Source organism: Myotis davidii, unplaced genomic scaffold (genome assembly GCF_000327345.1).
Source record: "Myotis davidii unplaced genomic scaffold, ASM32734v1 scaffold753, whole genome shotgun sequence".
NCBI classification, from domain to species: Eukaryota; Metazoa; Chordata; class Mammalia; order Chiroptera; family Vespertilionidae; genus Myotis; species Myotis davidii.
The window spans coordinates 1,981,190-2,006,341 of record NW_006286231.1 but is presented as its reverse complement, the minus strand read 5'-3'; the positions used below and the strand labels follow the sequence as shown (position 1 = coordinate 2,006,341).

Below are 25,152 nucleotides of genomic sequence, written 5' to 3'. Positions count from 1 at the left end.
CTGCCATCACCACTTTAGGAAACATTTGGCACTATCTAATAAAATGGGAAATGCTTATATCTACTAGAGGCCCAGTGCACGAAATTCGTGTATGGGAGGGGGTCGTCCCTCAAGCTGGCCTGTGCCCTCGGGGGATGTCTGACTGCCGGTTTAGGGGATCGGGCCTAAACCAGCAGTCGGACATCCCTTTTGCAATCCGGGATGCTGCATGCACCAGTGACCATACTTTTCATACAGGTAAAAGGCATCTTGCTGTTGTATGGGCAGCTACATCTTTTTGCCCTGATTAGAAAAAGTAGTATATAACATGATCCTTCTGAGGCAGTAGTACCATTTTCCCTATCTAATGGATGGAAAAACTGAAGCAGAGAGAAGTTAAGTAATTAGCTTTGTCATACAGTTATAAGGGCTGACCACAGAATGTGCAAACCAGAGTCCATGCAGATCATCGCTGCATCATCCTGGTTTTTTAGTGTTAGAGAAGCCTTGCCAGGTTTTAATTTTTAAATCTAAGAGACTGTTCCCTATATATAGGGTAAGGTCCCTAGGCCTGGCTGGCGATCAGGGCCAATCTGTGGGGCAACCAGCAGACAGGGCAATCAGGGGGGCCCCCACTGGCACCTGCTTTGGCTGGCGTCCTGGCACCACCCACTGGCTGGCCCCACTCCCCTATTGCCGTCACTGGTCGTCTACCTCTCGGGGTGGGGGGCAGACACTCAGTACAGAAGCGTCCTGCGTTGAGCGTCTGCCCCTTGGTGGTCAGTGTGCATCATAGCCACCGGTTGTTCCAAAGTTCAGTTGATTTGCATATTAGGGTTTTATTATATAGGATGGCCCAGCAAGTTCATGTTTGTGTATAAGCCTAGAGAGGTGTTGCAGGTGTGTCCCCCGAATCTAGAGTGATCATTGCCTCAATCTTTGTAATGGTGTAATATTGGAATTCTTAAATGTCCATCTGTAAGGGGATGGATAAATCAAATATGCCATATTCGTATGATAGAACTTTAAAAAGGATAAACATCTGAAAAAAATCTGAAAGTATTAAAATATAATTGAAAAGATCTATAACTATATAGAGTTGGCTTAAAGATATTTGTAAATGAATAAAAAATACACTGACAAGAAGGCTACATAGCAGCTTTATGGTGGTGGTGTGGTAGGATAGATGTGGGTTGTTGATAAGGGGACTTCAGTGTTATCTATAATCTTTTTATTATTTTAAAAGCCTGGAGTTGTATTTGAACAATTTCTAATTCTAAATGTAAGTATGAGAATATGGATTTGTTTTATTTGTGCTTTTCTATATCGTTTATTAAATTTAAGACCTTCTAAATGTAGTTGTATGTGAACTAGTATTTTTCAAAGGAGGCTAAATTTAATTTTTATTATAATTCATCTTGACACAAATGCATTGAAATGTATAGGAACAAATGACATTTTTGCACTATATTTTTAGTGATGCCAACTGGTGGAAAGGAGAAAATCATAGAGGAATAGGACTCTTCCCATCTAATTTTGTAACAACTAATTTAAACATGGAGTCGGAGGCAGGTAAGTTAAATCTTAGGGAAGGTTAAATTGATTCAAGTTTTTTTCATTTGATTTTTATGCTTCAATTTTGAATATAAAGTAAATTGGCATTTAATTCTTGTTTTAAAACATTTATAGGCAATACAATTTAACCTACTTCTTACCATTTTTAAGGGGTTAACTTATCCATGTCAATTCCAAGAATTATTTCTTTATCATGGTGCTTTAAATCTTCTGAGAGTTAACATATATAGTGACATATAATGCCTAAAATAATTTGTGACCAAGTAAATATTTAAATCAACCTATTTGTGATTTAAGAGGCAGTTTGTGTCAGTTCAATACAAAGGATACTGGTTTTATTCATCATTGAACCACAGTATTGAAGAAGGGGCAGTGGGGCTAGGGCAGTGATGGCGAACCTATGACACGCGTACTCATTTTTTGGTTGATTTTTCTTTGTTAAATGGCATTTAAATAAATAAATATCAAAAATACAAGTCTTTGTTTTACTATGGTTGCAAATATCAAAAAATTTCTATACGTGACATGGCTCCAATGTTAAGTTAGGGTTTTTCAAAATGCTGACATGCCAAACTCAAAAGGTTCGCCATCACTGGGCTAGGGGCTGGTTGACAAGTGCCAACTGTGGTTACGGGGGTTAGGAGAGGCTTTTCCCCACCTTAATTTGATCCTTGGGTACTCCAGACAATAATAATGTTAGCAAGATGGTAGGTTTCCCTCAGCTGCTGTCAACCTTGCAGAGAAAGCTTCCATTTGTGATGCAGGCAGGGAGGTGAGGGAAGCTGAGTGTAAAGAACAGCTAATAATAATACTCATGCTGGTGGTGATCAGAAATAAAAGAGCTCAGGGCTGTTTGAGCAGTCATGTATCAGGCATTTTGCTAAGTCCTCTGCTTACACTATTTAATCCTCACAAGACTGTGAGATGGATAATTTTGTCAACCCATTTTACAGATAAGGAAACTGAGGCTGAGGGCTTATGTGGCTAGTGGGTGATAGAGCTGGGATTCTAAAGTCAGCCAATCTGTCCTTATACTGATTCATACAGGACATGTGGTGCCAATCCTTACCAACTCTAGAGCAAGTACTTTACCGCTATTTATACTTTTTATTCCTCTGGTCTGACTATAAATAGATATGAAAATTAGAGGTACCATTTTTAATAACCTGATAGAATCATGCTCACGGGATCCAATACAGCAATTTCTCCTTGGCATAGGCTGAAGAGATTGAGATGCAGCTTTATTTATTTATTTTTAAAGGAAAGATTCTTTTTTTTTTATTGATTTTTTACAGAGAGGAAGGGAGAGAGATATAGAGAGTTAGAAACATCGATGAGAGAGAAACATCAATCAGCTGCCTCCTGCACATCTCCCACTGGGGATGTGCCTGCAACCCAGGTACATGCCCTTGACCGGAATTGACCCCGGGACCCTTCAATCCGCAGGCCGACGCTCTATCCACTGAGCCAAACCGGTTTCGGCTGAGATGCAGTTTTAAAAGTAAAAAATATTCTGGGTTTTCATTATATTTTTATGTTATGTTAAACTTTGCTTCTTAGGACATATTTGAAAGTTAGGCAAATATTTTAAAGAAGTGGCTAATTGAGGGGACTTAAAGATCCTTTGATTATACAGAGTTTTATTGTAATTTTCTTTTTACCAAAGTTTGCTTATTAAAATACTGGAGGCCAGATACATGAAATTCGTACGGGGGATGGGGGGGGAGGGAGGAGGGAGGATGCCTCTCAGCCTGGCCTGTGCCCTCTTGCAATCCGGGACCCCTTGGGGGAATGTCCAACTCTCACAGTCTGGAACCCTCACTCCTAACTGCCTGTCTGCTTGCTCCTTACCTCCTGCCTGCTCGCTCCTTACTGCTTGGCTTGCCACTCCTTAGCGCTGCCGTGGGCGAGAGAGGCTCCCACCATCGCTGCTGCACTTGGCAGCCGGTGAGCCCAGCTTCTGGCTGAGTGGTGCTCCCGCTGTGGGAGCGCACTGACCAGCAGGGGGCAGCTCCTGCATTGAGTGTCTGCCCCCTCGTGTTCAGTGCGCATCATAGCGACTGGTCGTTCAGCCATAATGGTTGCTGAGCTTTTATATATATAGATAGTATATAATAACAACACTCAATTAACATTTAAATAGTTTGAGGGTATATATATAAATTATTTTTCAACCTTTTCTATATGAGAGGTTTTCTTTCGTTTTGTATTGTGTTGCTTTAATTATTAAAGTTAAGTTGCGGTCAAGTCTATTTTTTGTTCATATAGGAAATACTTTTTTTATAGCAAGAAAAGAGTGTAGAAAGAGCACATAGATTTAACTGGAATTAGCTACCTAGATAATATAGTCAAACCTCAATTCTTGAATGTCTCCCATCTCAAACAATTTGCTTCTCAACCTGACAACCCTTTCATGCTCATGATACCTGTATGATTAGTCAGGTGACGCACAGGCGACAAAGAAGAGAATGAGCAAGTATGAGTCAGTTTACTGCTAAAACTCATGTTGTTAATATCTCAGAAAATTGTGCTGTGAATATTTTCATCTTTTTTTGCTTTTGTTGCTTATTAATATTAAATTTTCTTCTTTTACTGTACATTTCACTTTTAAATTTTCATTTACATTTCATGTCCTTTTTATTTTTAAAGTGTTTATAGATTAAACAGTACATTAAACATGTACTATATATAAGAAAGGTTAAAACAGGTCTGGAATGGATTAATTCATTTTACATTATTTCTAATGGGAAAAAAGATTCAGTTTTTGATCAGCCTTCCAGAAATGAATACCCTACTCTTCTATATTTATTCACTGTAGTGGTAATACCCATTTTCCAGAAAATGCCTGTTATGATCGTTCCCATTAATATTGCTTGCTTGTTCCACTAGAATTAAGTGCCATCAGGGCAGGTATTCTTGTCTGTTTCACTCACTGGTGTATTTCCAATGCCTAGAATAATGCCTGGCACATAGTAAGAGCTAAACATTTGTGGCATCAATAATTGAACATATGTAATAACGTATGAAATGCAATGACTGTACTATTTAAAGGATTTCCTTTTTTTCTTATTGATAATTACAGACTGCTTAGAAACGAATAACTAAAAGACCGTAGTAAATGTTGAGGAACTTAAAGTTTACTTTGTTTTCATAGCAGCTGTGGACAAATTGAATGTAATTGATGATGAAGAAGAAGAAATTAAGATATCAGAGCCTGAGCCTGTTTATATAGATGAGGTAGAGCCCTTCTTTTGTTTAATAGTTAAATTATCCTGACTTTTAAAATGCACTGTCCTTGAAAATGCTTGGAAAGAGTAATTTCTATGTTCATTGAAATGAAAACTCTAGTGAGTTTGTAAAGTATCCTATTATTTTTTAGGATAAGATGGATAGAGCCCTGCAGGTACTCCAGAGTATAGATCCAACTGATTCCAAACCAGACTCCCAGGACCTCTTGGATTTAGAAGGTACTTAGTGAATATGAGGGATTACTTTACTGTCCTCTAATGTTTTAGTGGTTTATAACATCTTAAACTTCTTCTGCCTTGTGTTTGCTTGTAGGGATTAGAAATCTGTGGCGGGAAACAGAATAGTATAGTTACACAGTAAACATATTACTTGGAAATTGTTGTTATAAACTTGCCTGTCCTATTCCAGAAGAAAGTCTTTGTGTTTCTGTAAGCCCACTAATGAAATTGGCCGAAGAGATTGGCAGTCTAAAAAAGGACAGAATAAGAAATAACAGCCTATTAATAACTTAATTGCGTCAAAATATTAAAAATTCTTATTCCTGTTTTTATTCTCTTGTATAATTTTAAAGGTCAAAATTATACATGATCTGTGTTAACTTTGTAAGGTAGCCATTTGATGCATACTGATGTCTTTATAATCCTCAAGGAATTGAAACAAAGCAAATGTTTTTATGCCTTTTAAAAAAATTCTTTGAGGGAAAAATCTTTACCAATGGATAAATCTTAAATCTTTCAATAGAAGAAAGTCTAGTTATGACTATGGAATATTGTGGTCATTATATCAGTGTTTAATTTGGAAATACAAATGTTTAATTGTGAAATGGCTTAAATAAATGAAAAATGTTCATATTTCATTTGTTCATAATTACATATTTTATACACTGACTCAAGTTTATTTTACTTAGCTAATGATAGTTTCCTAGGTATTTTTAAGATTTTGAGGTAACTCCAAATTTCACAGCCTGTAAAACTTCGTACTTTTAGAGAACACAGTGGAATTTCTGGGGTTTTTTACTTTGCCTTTGGTCACATGATATTAATATTGGTGCTGAATAGTATTAAAATTAGGTCTTGTATAGTCCTTCCTCTAGCATTCTCTTTGTATTATGCATGGTGTTGCATAGTGGTGCTCTGTTGTTAAACATTGTTTAAATTTACTTAAACTGGTTTAAGTTTAAAGATTTTAAAATATGTTTATATTTACAGGTATCTGCCAACAGATGGGTCCAATGATAGATGAAAAACTTGAAGAGATTGATAGGTGAGATTCTTTGTGGTCAGTCTGGTCAATCTATTGAAATTACTTCTCAGTTTCTCAAACTCTTACCAACTAGTAGCAAAGTGCTACTTTTTATTTTGGTAAAAAAAAAATTTTTTTCATGGCAACAGAGTATCTGTAGAAGCATGGACTCTTGCTCTTACGGTGCCAGTCTTCATTTTCTTACTTGGGCTGGAATTGCAGGATAGTAAATAATGAAGAATAAATTTGTATAGAGTGCAAAATGAGAACAGGGATCTTAGCCAAGCACTGTCTTATTATGTGATGAGAATTAGTATTTGTAAAACTTTCAAATGAAATTTCCCTTTTATTTGTGAAGCTAAATCCAATGAACATACCTTCTCTTATTTTGCTTCCTTGTATTTCTGTTGTGTTTTTAAGTTCATTATCCCTGCTACTCTTACTCTTACTCTTAGAAATAGCAGCAGCACGGAAAGATAGGCTATCAGGGTATTGATCTTTTTATTTATTTTTAGCCCCTTCTGTTCCTCAGAGCTTTCTATCTGAGGGAGAAGCCATAGTGAAGGGAAGATAAGGATAATAAGGCGTTAGTGTTTCATAGTCATCCCTTTTTAGAGTCTGTTTATTGAACTGCTCTATAAAGCCGCCCAAGAACAGGGACTACTTTTACTTACTGCCTTCACCAGAGAAGGGTAGCAGCAGCAAGTTTTTCTAGTCACTGGAGATTATAGTCTTTGTTCCGTCGGGCTTTTGTAATACATTCTTTGTATTTCCTACAGAAATGAAAAAATACATCCCTGTTGCACTTAATGGAATGATAGTGGTAGTCTCATCACATTTTATTGTTCTTATTTTGAGAAAAGCATTAACTATCTATTTAATCATCTGCTACTTTGGTTTCAGTGCAGGGGTGTTAATGGTCAATGAATGATCAAACTGGAAAGGAGCCTGTGGTTAATTCTTAGCCATACTTCTGTTAGCATGGACACTAATGTCTGAAGCTTCCTGTGTGGTTTACAACTGATTACTTCTGAAAGTACGACCTACCTCATACAGTCACACATGCAAGAGAGGAAACAGCATATTTTATTTGTTTCTGATAGGACATTCTTAAAGAGGAAAGGTGACAAGTCTTGATAGGTCTCAGGCCAGGTCATTTATTTGCGAGCCCTGTGTCTGTCTGTTTGCCGGCTTCTGCCTCTTGTCTCTTAGACCTCTTGCGTATATATGAAAAAGAGCTACATTTAATAAACAGGCTTGATGGATGCCTGATAAAGTGACAATTTAACTTTTATGAACTTGTCAGTTGCAAAGGGAGTTCTTTATTCCTCTCAGTGGAACAGACGGGTACCAAGTCAGAAGGATTTTCTCTGGAGTTCCTTGGGCAAATTGAAAATATATTCTCTTAATTTGGATTTGTTTTTACATAATAAGGTATCTCGTTTTGCTCACTTTCTCAAAAGAAATCAACAAATAAGAGCAGTAGAGACTAGTTTATATAACATCATTTTCATTTTCAGGGATAATTATTAAAAAAAATTTCAGTTGATCCTTTCATGAATATAAGCAAATGGAAATATGCATGATTTTGTTTGTGACTATTTTTATTTCAGTCATATTGTATTTCATAGCAGACTCTGGGTCTTGCCTGAGTTCGTTCTTCTACTAAGAGTTTTAATTAAGGCCTGGACTCTTCCCGAAATTGAGAAATTTTTCTTCTTTGTAATTGAGTTTCCAACAGAAATCTATAACACGTGGAACAAAATTCTCCTAGCACCAAAATTATGATTTGATTGCATTTTATGAGGTGTGGAAAGGACTAGTTTTATGAAGTCACATTAGCTAGTTATTATAAGAATTAAATAATTCCTCCTCCTGTTTTCCCTTTTTGAATATTCTTTCATTGTACAAGGTGGGGCAAAAGTAGGTTTACAGTTTCTTGTATGGAAAATAATTAATATAAGAATAAGTTCTGTGTTTAGCATACTCATAACTATAAACCTACTTTTGCCCCACCCTGTGTATAAAAAACTATTTAAAATATGAATAGAAAATGTGCTAAATTTGCCTAACTGGCGTGGCTCAGTATTGGAACGTCAGCCTATGAACCAGGAGGTCACGGTTTGATTCCTGGTCAGGGTACATGCCCGGACTGGGGGCTCGATCCCCAGTGGGCAGTGTGTAGAGGGAAGCTGATCAGTGATTCTCATTGATGTTTCTCTCCCTCTTCCTTCCTCTCTGAAATCAGTAAAAATATATTTTAAAAAAATGTGCTACGTTAAAAAATAATTTGTGTTGTTAAATATATGCTTAAAAACTGTGAAGAGTATTGATGTGCTTTTCTTCTATATCAGGAAGCATTCAGAATTGTCTGAGTTGAATGTAAAAGTCTTAGAAGCTCTGGAACTCTATAACAAATTGGTGAATGAAGCACCAGTGTATTCAGTTTATTCAAAGCTCCATCCTCCAGCACATTACCCACCTTCATCAGCCGGGGTTCCAATGCAGGTGAGCATGTTTTTTTAGAATATTCTTAAAATTAAAAAAATAGTTTAAAAAAGTTTTAAAGCATGGTATTAAATTTTCTATGGTTCATGAATAAAATTATAAAACTCATTTTTGGTAGTCAAAAAGTATTGGCTAAATAATTAGTGCTCACTAGAACAAATTAGATACTGATATTTCACAAATACATTTTAGTTCATTTTTAACAAAATAAAGAGACTACTAAATATATGAGAGGACTTTTGGTTCTTTTTATGCTTTGTAAATATAAAGCATAAATCTTTAAAGTATATATAAGTCCCTTTTGTAAGTATAGAGTATAGACCCTTAGATTTTAGGACACTGTGTAACATATCAGAAGTCTTCCACATGAGGTACTGATGCTGTTCCTATTGCTCAACAAGCAAGATTTAACATTTCTGTCAAGATTTCTTTGACTTGTGTGATTATTAAAAGACTTAGTTAATGAACTACTTTTGTTCTTAGATCATGTTTTTTGTTTTCTTAGATGCATGACTTAAAATGGTAAAATTTCATGTATCATGAGGATATGATGCTGGCTTATTGATGCAGGTTCAGTAAGCTATACATGAACAGCATCTTTTCGCAGGACTTTACACCTTACGTATGCTTCCCAGCTGAAGTGAATACTTATTTATCAGTTTCCAGTATTCTGAAGCCTTTTCAGCCAGTTAGCAATTGAATTCAGAATGAGCTTTGATGAACAGAATTCATGTTAATTTATGAAAACTGGTATGTAACGGATGGTGTGAAGGAGAGGCCAAAAAGAGAAGAGAATGTGGATGCGTAATCTAGATGACTTGAGATAACATAATTGTTAAGTAGAAAAAGAATAGTTACTATGGTAACTGTCACATCAAACAAGATGCCTTTATCAAATATGCTATGCCCTTAACTTTTGAAAATGATAGAAGAGTCATTACAATGAAAGTAGAAAGGATTTCTGGGTGCAGAAGACATCTGGAGTGTATTCAATATTGCTTCTCTTTTCAGAGCTATTTGCTACTGCTGTGAAAATGGTACAAAATAGAAATGTCTACCATTTATATTAAGAGAATTATATTTGCTTCTTTGTATGTCTGGAAAGGGTTGTCATTCTTATGTCAGGTTTTTGTGTTTAGTTGCATACGATTTACAACCTGTACTTTGCTACACACAACTCAATTATTTAAAAAGTTAGATTTCTATCACTTTGATTCTTTACTTCTGTCTACACTATTCATTCATAACAGCATTTGAAATAGTCAAAGTTCCTATTCTCTCTTGAAGAAAAGTGTCCGTACTAGGAAAACCTGGTTTGACACACCATTAGCACTGGTGAGAAACCCTAACTGCAGAAGAGGTCCATTCGCAGTCTCAGTCTATTGTCAGTGAGTTGTTACAAGTCTGCCGAGGAGGAGAAGGATTGCACTTAATGTATTGATTTGGCATTTCTGGCATTCTAAATTTTCATTTCAATAATTTTTGCTTAAAAATAGTTTAAAACTGGAGTGATGATAGTTGCTATATTATATTTATTAAACATGTACATTGTTTTGAATTCTGCAATTAATAGACAGATGTTAGATCCTGTCCTTAAGATGTTACTCTGAAAATTAAGTAGGTTACACATAAATAACCAAAGGGACTTAGACCGTTTTGCTATTTCCTAAATATACATCTCCTTTATCCACAAAATTACTCTTTACTTTTGTCCTGTCTTAGAGGCAGGAAGTAAGGACATATTTCCAGGGAGGACCCTGCCCTGATGCCGTTATTCTTCAACATAGTCTCATTCTTCAACATATTCTCCTAAGTGTCATTCTTAGGAAGGAGCTGAATTAAGTCATCCAGGGGTGCAGGTGAAGAAGGTCATCTTTCTAGTGGTTGTCCTTCATGGGAGTATTTAGTTTTCTGTGGCACTACAGCAGGACACGTTTTGGAGTAATAGGCAACCTGGATGGATTCCAATTTGCTGCTGAAAAACACACCACCTCCTTTCTTTTCAACCCCCTGCATAATAAAAGAACAACCAAGAAAATCATAAATTCCCATAGATTGGCACTCCACTTTTATACTGGGGTGAATGGATTGGTAAAACCAAGAACATTTTATTTCATTTAAGTCTTTAAATATATTGTTAGATAGATGTTTGGGAGTTCAGTGAGTCAATTTTTCTCTTTGTTAATAGACATACCCAATTCAGTCACATGGTGGAAATTATATGGGTCAAAGCATTCACCAAGTTACTGCTGCCCAAAGCTATAGCCTAGGACCAGATCAGATTGGTCCATTGAGATCTCTGCCTCCAAATGTGAATTCCTCAGTGACAACGCAGCCTGCGCAGGCTCCGTATATGAGGTAAGTTTTGGGAGCTGTGTTAATTGTATAATTGGGTGCATTACATTTTCACAGACTTTCAGAAGGAGAATAAGTAGACCCTTCTCTTTGTAATAACAGTGCTATCTTTTACTGTTGAGATAAAGTTATAGATCTGCCCATTCATAATTTCATGAAGTCAAAATGATGCTGCTCTTAGCTTTGTTACCCACACTAAGATGGTTGCCCATGGCTTATAGTCTGGGTCCTAGAACAAAATAAAGCTAACTGTCCACAGGGACCAAGCCCATGATATACTTTAGCATATATACACCATAGCATGGTGCTGTAATCAGACTAGCAAAGTAGCCCCAGACATATTTATTGGTATGCATGCCTAACGTCAGAAAACTGTTATTTTGACTCTTAAAGAAGTGTGTTTGAGTTGGGGAATTTGTGATCTAATTTTTTATGATAACACTTCTATTCTGAAAATCATATTTAAATCTTGCCTTCTATTAACTTTGCTTAGCCATACCAAATGTGCACTCCATATAATCATGTGTAGATGATCTCTGAGGTCTCTCCCTACTCTTAAATTCCATAAGTATACATTTTAGCCACCTGGAAATTAAATAAACTTGTTCATATTGGTGTTCGATTAAAATGCAAAATTTTGTTACCTTGGGTAACACTAAGAATTATAGAGAAGAAACAGGTAGTGTAAACATTAATCCTCTTATACTGTGAGTAGTGTATTTGGTGTAATTTAAAATTACATATCTTTTAAGATAAATGTATGTAGTTACAGGAACAAACAGAAGTCCTGTAATTTAGTGTGGTTTATCAACTTAGTTTTCTTTTAATAGTGTTCATAAGTAAACTACAGGACAGAACTATCTTGCAGGTAGATGCAGGTTCCTATGTAGAGTACACCATTCTCTCTGCCTTCATTAATTTTATGTAGGGATTTAGATTAGGCTGACAATCGGGCAGCTTTGAAAGTGCTCTACCAAAAGAAAGAGGAAAGAATATGTGAGGAAAACAGGTGGGCTCCTTTGTGCTGAATGGAGAGATGAGGAAGGGAGAAAGAACATGGGCTAAAGGTGTACTTGATGGGGGGGAGGGTGGCAGTGGGGGGTTTGTTCTCATTGAAGCTGCCAAGGATTCTGCTGTCAGAAACAGTCTGTAGCTCCCAAAAGATTTTTAAATTATTTCAGATTAAATGGACCTTGTTATCTTATATTTTTTACTTTTTGAGTACTTTCTTCTTACCAAATATAAAAAGTACATTAACCAGTTAACTGCCACGTGTCCAAAATGGAAACCATTCCCACACACCATGATATTTTGAATTTAATTGAATCATCTGACTCTGGAGTTGAATGAAGGATGTCATCTTCTTCTTGCGAGGTGCATGGTTCGATCATTTCTTCATCTGACGCCATTTATGGGGGTTGAATTTTATTTGCGCTATATATTACAACAATAAATTCAATAATAAAATAATGACAATTTTCAATTCTACGGAAATATCAACAAAAGTGAGTGCAAAATAAAAATAAACTGTCGACATAAAAAGCCTTGAAAACACTAAATTTTGTTGATGCTCCAAAGACAAAATCTGTAAAAAAATAATGAAGAATGCACACCACGTTTACCATTTAGGCGTGAAATTCATAACACAAACAAATCTCAATGAACAAAAAAACTCTCAAGTGTTGCAGTGTTTCTCTTGCACATCTGAGTGGCAGCCCTATATGTTGATATTGGAATTTCTTCCATATGCACTGGAATATTTACGAATTTAAGTTACCATAATTTTCTTTACAAACCCAGAGATGTCACTAACAAGTCTGATTTCAAAATTGGGCGACCAGAGTTGATAGGCGAGATTTGTGGCTATAGATGTGCATGGCATGTGGGGAAGGTCTGCCACTTGTGTCTTATGGCGTACAAAGGGTTAACAGTGTTAGATAGGTAGAGTGAGTAAATCACAATTGGAATAGCAGAGGTAATAAACTTGAGAAGATAGAAAAGGCATTTTTATTTTCTCAGGATGGTAGATTTCTGACCATAACCTAGACTATGCAAAATAAACATGGTTTTCTTTTTAAAATCTTGTTTGTAGCCCTGGACAAGACCCTGTTTCCAATCCTACTTATATGAACCAGAACTCTGCCCTTCCATCAGCTGCTGGCACAGCTGCTTACACGCAGCAGATGGGGATGTCTGTGGACCTGTCATCTTACCAGAACACTGCGGCCAGTCTGCCACAGCTGGCAGGCTTCCCCATGGCAGTTCCAGCGCACGCCATGGCCCAGCAGCAAACAAATTACCACCAGCAGCCTCTCCTTTAGAAACAAACCAGGCGTTTTCTTGAAAGCCTTTCTATGTGTATTATTCGACCATTATAACTCTAATCTGAAAATATTAAGAGGGAAAAAATTTTTTTCTGAGGATGGACCATGAATAAATAAAGCACAAAAACTCTTACTCTACTAGGCCATAAAAGGGTTTTTATCAGGCCAGTTTGTTTGAAGTCAAACTTTTAAACAGAGGCAGCTTCCAATTAGTTTTGTCTTAATTTCAAATTTCTCTACACAAATCTGGATACCCAATAAGTAGCCTTATGACATTAAACAGCATGATATGTTTACGTTTTATAAAGAAACCATCCTTTATCCCTAAAATGTCATGTTAATTGGGAGAGCACCAAAACCTTTAAATATATTTTGTCTGCATATTTTTTTTCAGTTTCCCACACACCATTATTTTTAAAGGCAAATATCTTATTGTGCAAGCATTTATCTTGCCAACGTATTTCCTTTTGGCACCTTAAATTGCAGTTGTATTTGCAGTACTGTCAGTTTTGCTCTCAGTGTTATGTTGAGTAATAATTAGCATATCATTGTCTACAGTAGCAAGAGAAATTTGGAAGGAACCAAGTGTTTTCTGTTATTAGAAGTGAAGACCATGTAAATGCAGATGTGTGATAAAGCATTTAGCTAGTCCCCCAGTCATGCCAGTAGTGGGCTAAGGAGTGCCCCAGAAAACATTTCCATTCCCTGGAGAACATTTCTTTTCCTGCAAGGGTCCCTGGAATTTAGAATTGCCACTGTACCGACCTTTTCAAATGACTGGCCATTCTGGGATGAAGATGTGGTCCCTGTGTTTCCTTCAAGCATTGGGTGTGAAGAGATGCTGCATTTCCTTTTTACCATAACATGTGAATTTGAGCCATGAGACATTCCTAATAGTTGGATGTGATGGATGCCAACCATGGATGATAAGTGTGTTTTTATTGATACATTGCTGCTTCACAGGTGATTCAAGTACCATTGCTGTGCCAGGCTGTCGAAAAATTGGGCCATTTCTTTCTGAGCTGATGGGATAACAGCAGGCAGTGGATTGATAGGGAAGCTATCAAGACAGTATTTCTGAAATCTACATTTTAAATGAGCTTATAGTACTAACAGATCCCACTGTAGGAGTTGGGTAGAGACTCAATAGGGATTGTTTTCTAAAAATTCCCACACTACTGCATCATCTACCAATTTTTTAGATAACACAAAATAGAAAATGCAAATACATATGCCTTCAGATATATAATATTTAGACTGGAAAAATGATAAATGTAAGTTTAGTTTTAAAAACTTAATTGTATGGAAGCAAGATTTCTATATTACTTTTTAAAGAAAGCCCTTAATCATTCTACTAAGAATCCATATGAAATAGTGCTCTACAAATTTTTATCATTAACTGTTTAAATTTGATTCTAAGTATATTCCTTTTTCAAGGAAATAGTATCCTAGAACAACATGGTCTATGTACTACTTGGTCTATATTTAAAGGGAAAAACAAGCAGATGTTCTGTTTTTCATCCAATGTTTCTTTTCCTTCCATGTGAATTAAATTATATACTTATAAAAAATTCTAAAATGGCACCTTACCTTTTGGAAACAAATCTATTCTTTAAAGAATGCAAAACACAAAAAACATTTACAAAGCTGCTCTTGATAACAGTTAATGTTTGCAGATATATATGGAAAGCCTTTTTTTTTTCTTCCAAACAATATTTAATAAACAGCTATTTTAATATTTGTGTAAATATTTTATGTATAATTGTCATTGGAATTGTAAAAGCTTAATTCTTCAGAAGTTGAACTAGTATAAATATTGCACACCCACTAAATCGAGATCAGCCAATTGAGTAGTTTTGGAATAATGTAACATGCAACATGTATATAAATAGTGTATATTGGCACTTATCTGTGAAATTTTATACATTCAGAAGTTTCTTCTCCCTCTTAAAATAATTTTATTTTTGGCATATTGTAATGAAGTTTGTGTTGCAGGTTGTTGATAGTATGAAAATGTTATTAAATTGGTGTACTGAGATCTTTTTAGTGTTGAGAAATACAGGTTGTTATTTTTCTTTTCTATGATCTTAGGGATTGTATTTATTTTAAAACCTGTTTATAATTAAATGTTTTCTGCCAAAGGAACTGTCTAACATCAGATTTCTACATTGGATTCATACTGTTTTGATATAAAAAATAAAAATAACTTCTGCTATTTCACATGAAGTCTTGGCACATCAGAAAGAATTACTGAAATTGCAATTTTCATTAATCTAGAAAACTTTCCCCTGGGTGTTAAAATATATGAAGTGGGATATGGTTTTTTGTTGTTGTTAATCCTCACCTGAGGATATTCTTTGCATTGATTTTTAGAGAGAGTGGAAGGGAGAGGGAGAAACAGAAACATTGATTGGTTGCCTCCTGCACATGCCCAACTTGGGTGGAGGATCGAGCCTTCAACCAAGGTATATGCCCTTGACTGGAATCGAACCTGCGGCCCTTCAGTCCACGGGCTGACATTCTATCTACAGAGCCAAACTGGCTAGGGCTGGATATGTTCTTATAGTGTGGAAAATGTAGTCTACCAACATTGTCTTTTAATTTGACGATTTATTTATAAAATTACCTGAACATGAAATGTTTATAATTATCAATTATGATAATTGAAAGATACATTGTCATCATATGCAATTTCAAGTAGTTGATTTTTGACCACATAGATTTCACTGTACATTTTGAAGATGTTTGGTTATAAAATTTCACCTTCCAGATTGTTAACAAATTAATTTTAAACGTTAAAAAAATTATGGCTTGGGGACTTTATAAAAAGTTTTTCATAGTAAAAATTGTATGTGTCAAGTCTCCTGACTTCCAAGAGAGAATTTATTGAAGTTATTTTTGTAAGTAACAAATTATAAAAAATAGAGCACCGATCTATTTGTCATACTTTGTTTCTATCAAAAGACATTTTCCTCATTTGCTTCCATCAGTTTTAGTCAATAAAGGGGAGGACCCAGTTCTAAGGGTTTGATTTTTAAAAATTTATTTTCTTTTGAAGATTAAAAATTTATTTTTTAAAGTTTCCCCAGAAGATTTAATTCTAATATTATCAAGCTAAATTTGAATTAGACTTTTAAAGAAGCCTTACTGCGTCAAAAAAAGAAATTATGTTGCTGACATAGTGTAATGGGATGAATAGTGTCCCCCAAAAATTCATGTTAACCCAGAATGTCAGAACTTGACCTTATTTGGAAAAAGTCTTTGTAGTATATAATTAGTTAAAGGTTTTGGGGTGACATCCTGGATTTAGGTAGATCCTAAATCCAATGACTGATGTCCTTATAAGAAGAGAAGACACAGAGACACAGTGAGCAAGGCATGTGAAGATGGAGGCAGAAATTGGAGTTTTGCTGCCATAAATCAAGGACTGCCTGCAGCCACTAGAAGTTGGAGAAAGCAAGGAGCCTTCCCCAGAGCCTAGGGCAGTGATGGCGAACCTATGACACGTGTGTCAGAGGTGACACGCAAACTCATTTTTTTGGTTGATTTTTCTTTGTTAAATGGCACTTAAATATATAAAATAAATATCAAAAATATAAATCTTTGTTTTACTATGGTTGCAAATATCAAAAAATTTCTATATGTGACATGGCACCGGAGTTAAGTTGGGGTTTTTCAAAATGCTGACACGCCAAGCTCAAAAGGTTCATCACTGGCCTAGAGGGAGCTTGGTCCTGCTGACACCTTCATTTCTAATGTCTAGCCTTTAGAACTGAGGGAAGAAATTTATGTTGTTTAAGCCACAGTTTGAAGTACTTTGTTAGGGCATCCTAGGACACTAATAAACATAGATAAAAGTATGCAGCGAAATTGAGTGCCAAGCATTCCAAACTTATAAGATTGGCTAAAATTGTCAGAAGACTTCTGAGACAAAAATGTCTAATCCAGTAGCAGTTTTTATGTTTTCTAAACTAGAATGAAATGGCCTGGATAAATGAAACCAAACTCCCAGTTAATTCCACAATCTCATTTTACTGATTTTTTAAACACCACATCTGCATTTCAGTAATTGATTTCTTTATGCCAGAGGTGTTAACAAATAATTTATACATTTACTGTTGACTCTTCTGCCCATCTTGAGTAGTGGGTGTTGGAAGGGAGATGTTCAAAGACAAACAGAGGAACAGAAGAAACAAAACTGGATGAATATTCCCCACAAATAATACCGAAGAATGGAGTTTGGTTTTGTTCTTATTTTACACCATTTAATATCCTAAAGAGTAAACTAAGGCTTCCCAGTACCTTTATAGCAAATCAGTGACCTTTACCGATTACACTTTGGTCAAAGGAGCCAGCTATCATTTTTTAAGAATCGAGATGATACATATAATTAGCTTATTTATTTGTTCTTTCATTTCTTCATTTATTTATCTTCATCTGAGGATATGTTTTACTGATTTTAAAGAGAGAGGAAAGGAGAGAGAAACAGCCATGTGAGAGAAACATCGATCAGTTGCCTCCTGTACATGTGCCCACTAGATATTGAACCCACAACCTAGTTATGTGCCCTGACCAGAAATCGAACCTGTAACCTTTTGGTGCACAGGTCGATGCTCCAACCAACTGAGCCACACTGGCCAAGGTATAATATAATTAGCCATTTTAAAGTGAACATGATTCAGTGGCATTTAGAACATTCACAATGTTGTACAAACCCCACCTCTAGTTCCAAAATTAGAACTTTGTGTCTTTCTTCGCTTAGCATAATGTCTGTGAGGTTCATTTCCACATAGACCACCGTACATGAGATTCACATACATATTCTGTGGTCTGTTCATGTGTTGGTGGTCCTTGGGCTGTTGCCACCTTTTGGCTGTTGTGAATAGTGCTGCTATGGATGTGTGTGTACCTGTATTTAAGTACCAATTTTCAGTTCTTTGAGATACATGGTAATTCTGTTTAATTTTTTGAGGAGCTGCCAAACTGAACACAGCTGAACAATTTTACATTCCCACTAGCAATGAAGAATGTTCCAATGTCCCTACATCCTCACCAAGGATTATTTCCTGTTTTTAAAAATTACAGCCATTCTAGCAGATGTTGGAGTACTTCATTGTGGTTTTAGTGTGCATTTCCCTAACGGCTAATGATGTTGAGCATCTTTTCACATGCTTGTTGGCCATTTGTATAACTTGTTTGGAGAAATGTCTACGTCTTTTGCCTATTTTTTAATTGGGTTGTCTTTTTGTTGTTGGGTTATAATAGTTATTTATATATTCTGGATACTAGACCCTTACTAGATAAATGATTTGCAGATATTTTCTCATTCTGTAGGTTGTCTTTTCTCTTTCTTGATGATGTTCTTTGATTCACAGAAGTTTTTAATTTTGATGAAATCCAGTTTATTTTTTCTTTTGTTGCTTATGCTTTTAGTATCATATCTAAGAGTCCATTGCCAAATCCAGGGTCATGAAAATTTTCTATTTTCTTCTAAGATGTTTATGGTTTTAGCTCTTATAGTTAGGTCTGTGACCCATTTTGAGTTAAATCGTGTACATGGTGTGAGGTAGGAATCCAGCTTCATTGTTTTGCATGAGGTAGTTACCCAACTAAGACTGTTCTTTGACCAGCCACTCTTTGACACTGCTATAACACACCCTAAGGGTAGTCGGTTCTAGGACCTAAGTTGTACAACTATGACAGATCAACCCTATAGCTATATAGTTGGCAGTCCTAAGGGGTGACAGCCTTGTCCTCACCTGATCACTGTGTCACACACCTCAAGGGGTGTCAGTGCTATCTTGTTAGGATAGAGCTCTCAGTGGTGAACAGATATCACATGAACGGATGTGTTAGGTGTCAATGTAGAGACAGTTTTTAGCTGTCACATATATTCCCCCTCCAAGTAACTTCAGACAAGTACTGTGAAAAGTGCATTGTCTAAAAAGAAAAACGGGACTTAAAATGCCAGCCAAAAATAATCTTACCATATTTCTTTCCTGGGAAACCCCCTGGGATTTTCACCTGTGAATCATTGGTCAAAACTGGGTTAAAAAGCTACTCACACCGAAACCGGTTTGGCTCAGTGGATAGAGCGTCTGCCTACGGACTGAAAGGTCCCAGGTTCGATTCCAGTCAAGGGCATGTACCTGGGTTGCGGGCACATCCCCAGTAGGAGATGTGCAGGAGGCGGCTGATCGATGTTTCTAACTCTCTATCTCCCTTCCTATCTATAAAAAATCAATAAAATAAAAAAATAAAGAAAAGCTACTCACTTAAGAGGCAAGTGAGTCTGGGAAAGTGAATATTTTGTTTTCCAGCCTCTAAATGTATGGAGAGAAGGCAGGGGAGAAGATTGGAGTGAATGTAGAGGGTTCCTTTATACAATATCGGTCACAGAGATAGGCCTGCCCACTGTGTTGCCAGTGTGGTAAATTCAAAGTCGAATTGCTCTGTCACTCTGTCAGGGTCAAATAAGCTCCTGTTAAGATTCTCTGGTACAGTGGGACCTTGACTTATGAGTTTAATTTGTCCTGAGACCAAACTCGTTAAGGAGCTCATTAAGGAGCTTGTTAACTCAAATTACTCTATCAACTCAATGCAAAAAATCGGCTGAGAGACAGGTGGTATCTCAAAAAATTCGTTTAGTTGGGACACTCGTAAGTCAAGGCCCCACTGTATAAGCATACCATTGTTTTCAGTCAATAAAGGCTAGAATTAATATATTTACAGCTGACCTAATTGTTAAAACTGAGACCTTTTATTATTTATTTTCAAATATATTTTATTGATATTTTACAGAGAGGAAGGGAGAGGGATAGAGAGTTAGAAACATCGATGAGAGAAACATCGATCAGCTGCCTCCTGCACACTCCCCACTGGGGATGTGCCCGCAACCAAGGTACATGCCCTTGACCAGAATCGAACCTGGGACCCTTGAGTCTGCAGGCTGACGCTCTATCCACTGAGCCAAACCAGTTAGGGCTGAGACCTTCTTTTAGAAACCTCCTTAAAGAGAGACAGAGGCCCTACAAGTGGAGATGGGAATAAAAGTTTCAAACTGCTCCTGTCTCTTCTATTTTGAAACATGAAAAAATTAGAAGATTTATTAGCATTTGTTAATGCATTCAATAACATTATTATATGCTGGGGATGCTAAGAACTTGAGTTTCCACGCCTGAGCTGTATTTGTGGCTTCGCCATACACTTACTAGTTGTGTAATGGTAGGCATTGCACTTTGCCTTGATTGAAAACCATTTTCATATACATTGTCATTGAATTCTCATAACACTTCTTAGGAAGAGAGGCAGACAAAGAGATTAATCTTCACAAGCTAGTAAGTGGCAAAGCTGGGATTCTAAACCAGGCTCTGTCTCTTGTGCAAGCATGTGCTTTTCCTCGCTATACTAGAGGGACTATTACCTAGAAATAATTTGTGTGATAAGGTTGTTAAGTTATCTCCGGTGACAGCTTCCTTTCCCACAAAACACGGAGATGAATGGGGTCCCAAAGGGCTCCCTGGGTAGGAAATTCCTTCAGATGTGAGAATACTCATGTAGGAAGAGCATAAGGGTGGCTGGATCTGTGTAATGTGTACCTTGCAGTGCAATTAGCCCCGTCACGCAGGTGAGACCAGAGCTTGATGTAAACAGATGGGCTCTCTCTGAGATTCTGTGAGGAGGAGGGGTCAGGTGGAGAAAGCAAGAACTTAAGGAAGCTTACAGAATTCTGTGTTTTGTGACTAGAGAAAAGCAAAACTCAAGGCACTGCTGAGGAAAACACCAGGTGACAACTGGTTGAGGCTGTTTTGAACGAGGAGAGTAGTTTTGAGTTGAAGCTTAGGGACCCAGGGCCTACACAGCCTAGTTTCTTCAAAAATTAGAGTTGCTGAGAGCACTCAACCTGAGCATGGGGTTCTTCTGGATAAGCACCAGACTCTTTGGAATCACATATTAGGATCTTCACAATCTCACTGTTGGTGGCCCTAACCCCTTCTTCCACTTTCCTGCATATACGCTAGATTCCAACCCTCAAACCCCAAATTCCTCAGGTGCCAATTTTGCTTTTTCAACACCTGTGTTTGGCCCTGTTATTTTTCTCTGAAATTCTTTTACCCATCAAACAAATTGTCTTTCAAGTGTTGGCTCAAATTTCCCTGATTCTGGCCCCCGACCATGCTGCACGTCTGTAGCACCTTGTGACTATGTTGTAGGGGTTGTCATGTTAAACTGGGATGACCTGTCTTTGTGTCAAAAGGTTCTGGCTCTGTCTCAGATGCTATAGTTTGGCCCATTCAATATGCATTTGCAGCCTTCATATGGAAATCAGCAAACAAGTTAATAGCCCTTACCTTCCGAGACTCCTTTGCAGCCCAGGTGGCCACATGACATGATTTTGGTCAATGAGATATAGGTCATAGTTTCTGGGGAGGGCTTCCTAGGAAGAAAGAAAAAACTTGGAAGGAAAAGGTTTTTTGCTCCCCTTCTTCTGGCTTAGAAGGCAGGTGCAATGTCAGGAGCCAACGCGATCATGTTGTGACCATGGGAAAGAAAGTTACGATGGTTCAGGAAGATTCAGAGTAGCTGGCTCCTAGATGACACCTCTAACTGGCTGTACCAGTTCTAGGCTATCTTCCGCTGGACTTCTTATGTGAAAAAAATGAACTCTTTATCTGTCTAGACAAATAGACAAACCTCTATTTGTCTAGACTACTTTTGGTAGGGTTTTCCTATTTGTATCTGAAAGCATTCTAACTCGACTAGGTCTGTAAAATCTTTTAAAACTTGGAACTGCTTTATTCACTGGTGTATTCCCAGGCCCTAGCTTAGGCACAGGAAATGTTTGTGGAATCTATAATAATAATAAAAGCATAATCTGCTAATTAGACTGGACATCCTTCCAGAGGAAGCTGGGGCTGCGAGGGAAGCCTGGGTCCTGGGTCCCAGGTGCTGGGAAACCCGGGTCCTGGGTGCCAGAGGGAAGCCAGGTGCCAGCAGCCAGGGGAAGGAAGGCCTTGCACAAATTTCGTGCATCGGGCCTCTAGTGAAGAATAAAGATGAATTTAGCAGAGCGCATAGCACCTCACAATGCCTCACTTTCAGTAAACATAGTTTTCTTTCACCCTTTCTTATCCTTGTGCTTATCATTATCATTCCATTTAACCTGTGTGAAATCAGGATGTATTTTACAATGGATCAGCATGTATTGTAAGGCTTCATTTTATTCCCTTAAGTCTATTCAATCGATGATGCTTCTTAAACATCAAGTTGTCCTAGAATCCAGGGGATATGGCATTATTTTAACTATCAAGAGACAAGGGGGCTAGAGTCCTGTTTAAGTGGCAAAAAGACCAATGGCTTTGTTAAAAAGGAAAAGAAAATCTTAGCATCTCCTGCTCATCAGACAATCCCCATGGCTGCTTTCCAGAACAAAATGCTCATTTCTGCACCTGAGCCCAGGACTGCATGCAGCAGAGGCAGAAGCACCCTGAACATTTCTTTCTGACTTGTGGCTTGAAACTGTACATCACTGACCCTTGCTGTGGGTTGGAGGAGGGGCAAGTGGTTATGAAAAACACTCCATAAAGGCAACACCTAGAAGGTTGAAAGGTCGTAGTCAGATACTTGGGCAGGTAACAGTAGCAACAGACATTGAAAGAGGTTATGGGGACTAAGGAAAAAGCAAATGCTATGTAACCTGCTGACCGTTGGATGTCTCGACTTTTATGTCCCACATGTTATCCTGGCTGCGAACCACTAGTATAGATTCATTCAAGTTCTACTCCAACTTTGAATCTCTGAAAGCCTGTGTTCTTCACTGGGCATAGAGCAGGTAGAAAAACTAGAATTTGAATATTATTTGGAATTTAATTTACATAATTCAGTATCTTAAATCCTTCATGTGGAGGGTTGTATTGTTTGTATTTTTTAAATCTTCCCCTTTCCTCCAAGAGAATTGTACATATCTGCCCATGTTCTTGACTCCTGGAATTTATCTTGGATATATACCTAGGAGTAGAACTGCTGGGTCCTATAGTAACTCTGTATTTAATTTTTTGAGGAACTGCCAAAATGTTTTTCACATCCGCTGTACCATTTTACAATCCCATCAGCAGTGTATTTCAGTTCCATGTTCTCTATATCCTTATCAACACTTGCTACCTGACTTTTTGATTATGGCCACTCTAGTGAGTATAAAGTGGTATCTCATTGTGTTTTTTTTTAAAATATATTTTATTGATTTCTTACAGAGAGGAAGGGAGAGAGATAGAGAGTTAGAAACATCGATGAGAGAGACACATCATCGATCAGTTGCCTTCTGCACATCTCCTACTGGGGATGTGCCCGCAACCCAGGTACATGCCCCTGACCGGAATCGAACCCGGGCCCCCCCAGTCCGCAGGCCGACGCTCTATCCACTGAGCCAAACCGGTTTCGGCTCATTGTGGTTTTGATTTGCATTTGCCTGATGGCTAATGATGTCAAGCATCTTTTTCATGGGGTTATTGGCCATCTGTGCATCATTTTTTGGAGAAATGCCTATTCAGACTCTTTGCCCAACCTTAAAATTGGGTTATCTTTTTAGTATTACTGAGTTGTAAGAAAATATATATATATATTAGCTAGGAGTCCCTTATTACTTTATTATATTTGCTTTGCAAGTATTTTCTCCCATTCTGTGGGTTGTATTTTCACTTTCTTGGTGGTGCCCTTTGAAGTATAGAATTTTGATGAGGTCCAATTTGTTTTTTTGTTCTTTTGTTGCTTATGCTTTGGGTGTCATATCTAAGAATCCATTTCCAGTGTTTTCTTCTGATAGTTTTATATTTTTAGCTCATTCATTTAGGTCTCTGGTCTATTTTGAGTTAATTTTTGTAGGGGGCATGAGGTAAGGATCCAACTTCATTCTTTGAGTTCTGGTGCTGGGGTCAGGGACAATGATGTACCTCTCAGAATGACACCCCCACTTTAGGAGCTCAGTGCTTGGTAGGGAGGGACAGTAGTCCCAGGTCTCCTGGCTTGCCTCTCCAGGAGCAGTCAGGGCCCCAGTATTCTCGGGGGTGCTGTGCCCACAATAGAGCCTCCATCCCATGAGTAGGTAGGACTGGGCTAAACAAGGGAGCCCCCACCTCTTTGTTGTATTTGATGGGAACGTAGCCTCAGCAACAGGCATCTAGGAACAGGATGATAAATGCTGACGTCCTTTCCCTCCCAGGAAGGTAACCCTGCCAGTGGGAGCTGGGGGGAGAGGAACCCTGTATCGAGGCTGCACCACTGTGGAGTGGAGTTTCCCTTCGCTGAGCTGACTGGAAGCAGGGAGGTATTTGGTTCAACTACCACAGACTCTCACGTTATTGACCTTCAGTGAATTTTCTTAAATGTTTCTTCATTTGCCTTCTTTTGACTAGGATTTTGGACCACTTCCAGGAATTTAAATAATTTTCCCCAGTTTTGCCGTGGGGTGAGTGCTGAGAGGTCCTCGCTGTCCTGCTGCTATGCATTCTTTTTTGAGAACTCAAAACCAGTGAGACTGTGGGCAGTGGAAAACCAGAAAACTCAAATTCCGGTGCCCATATAATAACTCATTCGATAAATATTGATTGAGTATCACTTATGAAAATGGTTCAGAACTAAAAATGGATTGAGTGGACCGAAACCACAGCAGGGAGTTCTGATTTTGCAGACACACCATTACCCATACACTTTATGGAATATCTACTATATATAGAAGATAAAAAGCTAAAAACCCATCTTAGAAATTAGGAGAGTTTCACAAAAAGAGGACTAATAAACCAAGGCAGCCTATATTAAATGCCCAGAGAATAATTGCTCCAGTTTTTCAGGGGCACAAGAAACTACCCAGCGCCAGAGTGGTCAGTCCTGGAGGAAGAATGAGCTCAGCCAGGTTTGGAGAAGAGTA

At 37.6% G+C, this 25,152-nt stretch overlaps 1 protein-coding gene across 2 annotated transcripts in view; it reads left to right on the top strand.

The window, feature by feature from the left end:
* The window catches only part of STAM2 (signal transducing adaptor molecule 2), a 39,708-nt gene extending 24,256 nt beyond the window's left edge, over nucleotides 1-15,452 (top strand). The window contains exons 8-14 of one of the 2 annotated variants that reach the window (XM_006757384.2): nucleotides 1,457-1,551; nucleotides 4,712-4,791; nucleotides 4,934-5,021; nucleotides 6,012-6,066; nucleotides 8,400-8,553; nucleotides 10,742-10,911; nucleotides 13,001-15,452. In XM_006757384.2, the coding sequence (XP_006757447.1) occupies nucleotides 1,457-1,551; nucleotides 4,712-4,791; nucleotides 4,934-5,021; nucleotides 6,012-6,066; nucleotides 8,400-8,553; nucleotides 10,742-10,911; nucleotides 13,001-13,229 (871 nt within the window). In that variant the 3' untranslated portion in view covers nucleotides 13,230-15,452. Of the gene's footprint in view, nucleotides 1-1,456; nucleotides 1,552-4,708; nucleotides 4,792-4,933; nucleotides 5,022-6,011; nucleotides 6,067-8,399; nucleotides 8,554-10,741; nucleotides 10,912-13,000 lie in introns of both variants that reach the window. The other variant, XM_006757383.2, reaches the window with a different exon arrangement.
* Nucleotides 15,453-25,152: the final 9,700 nt, after the last annotated feature.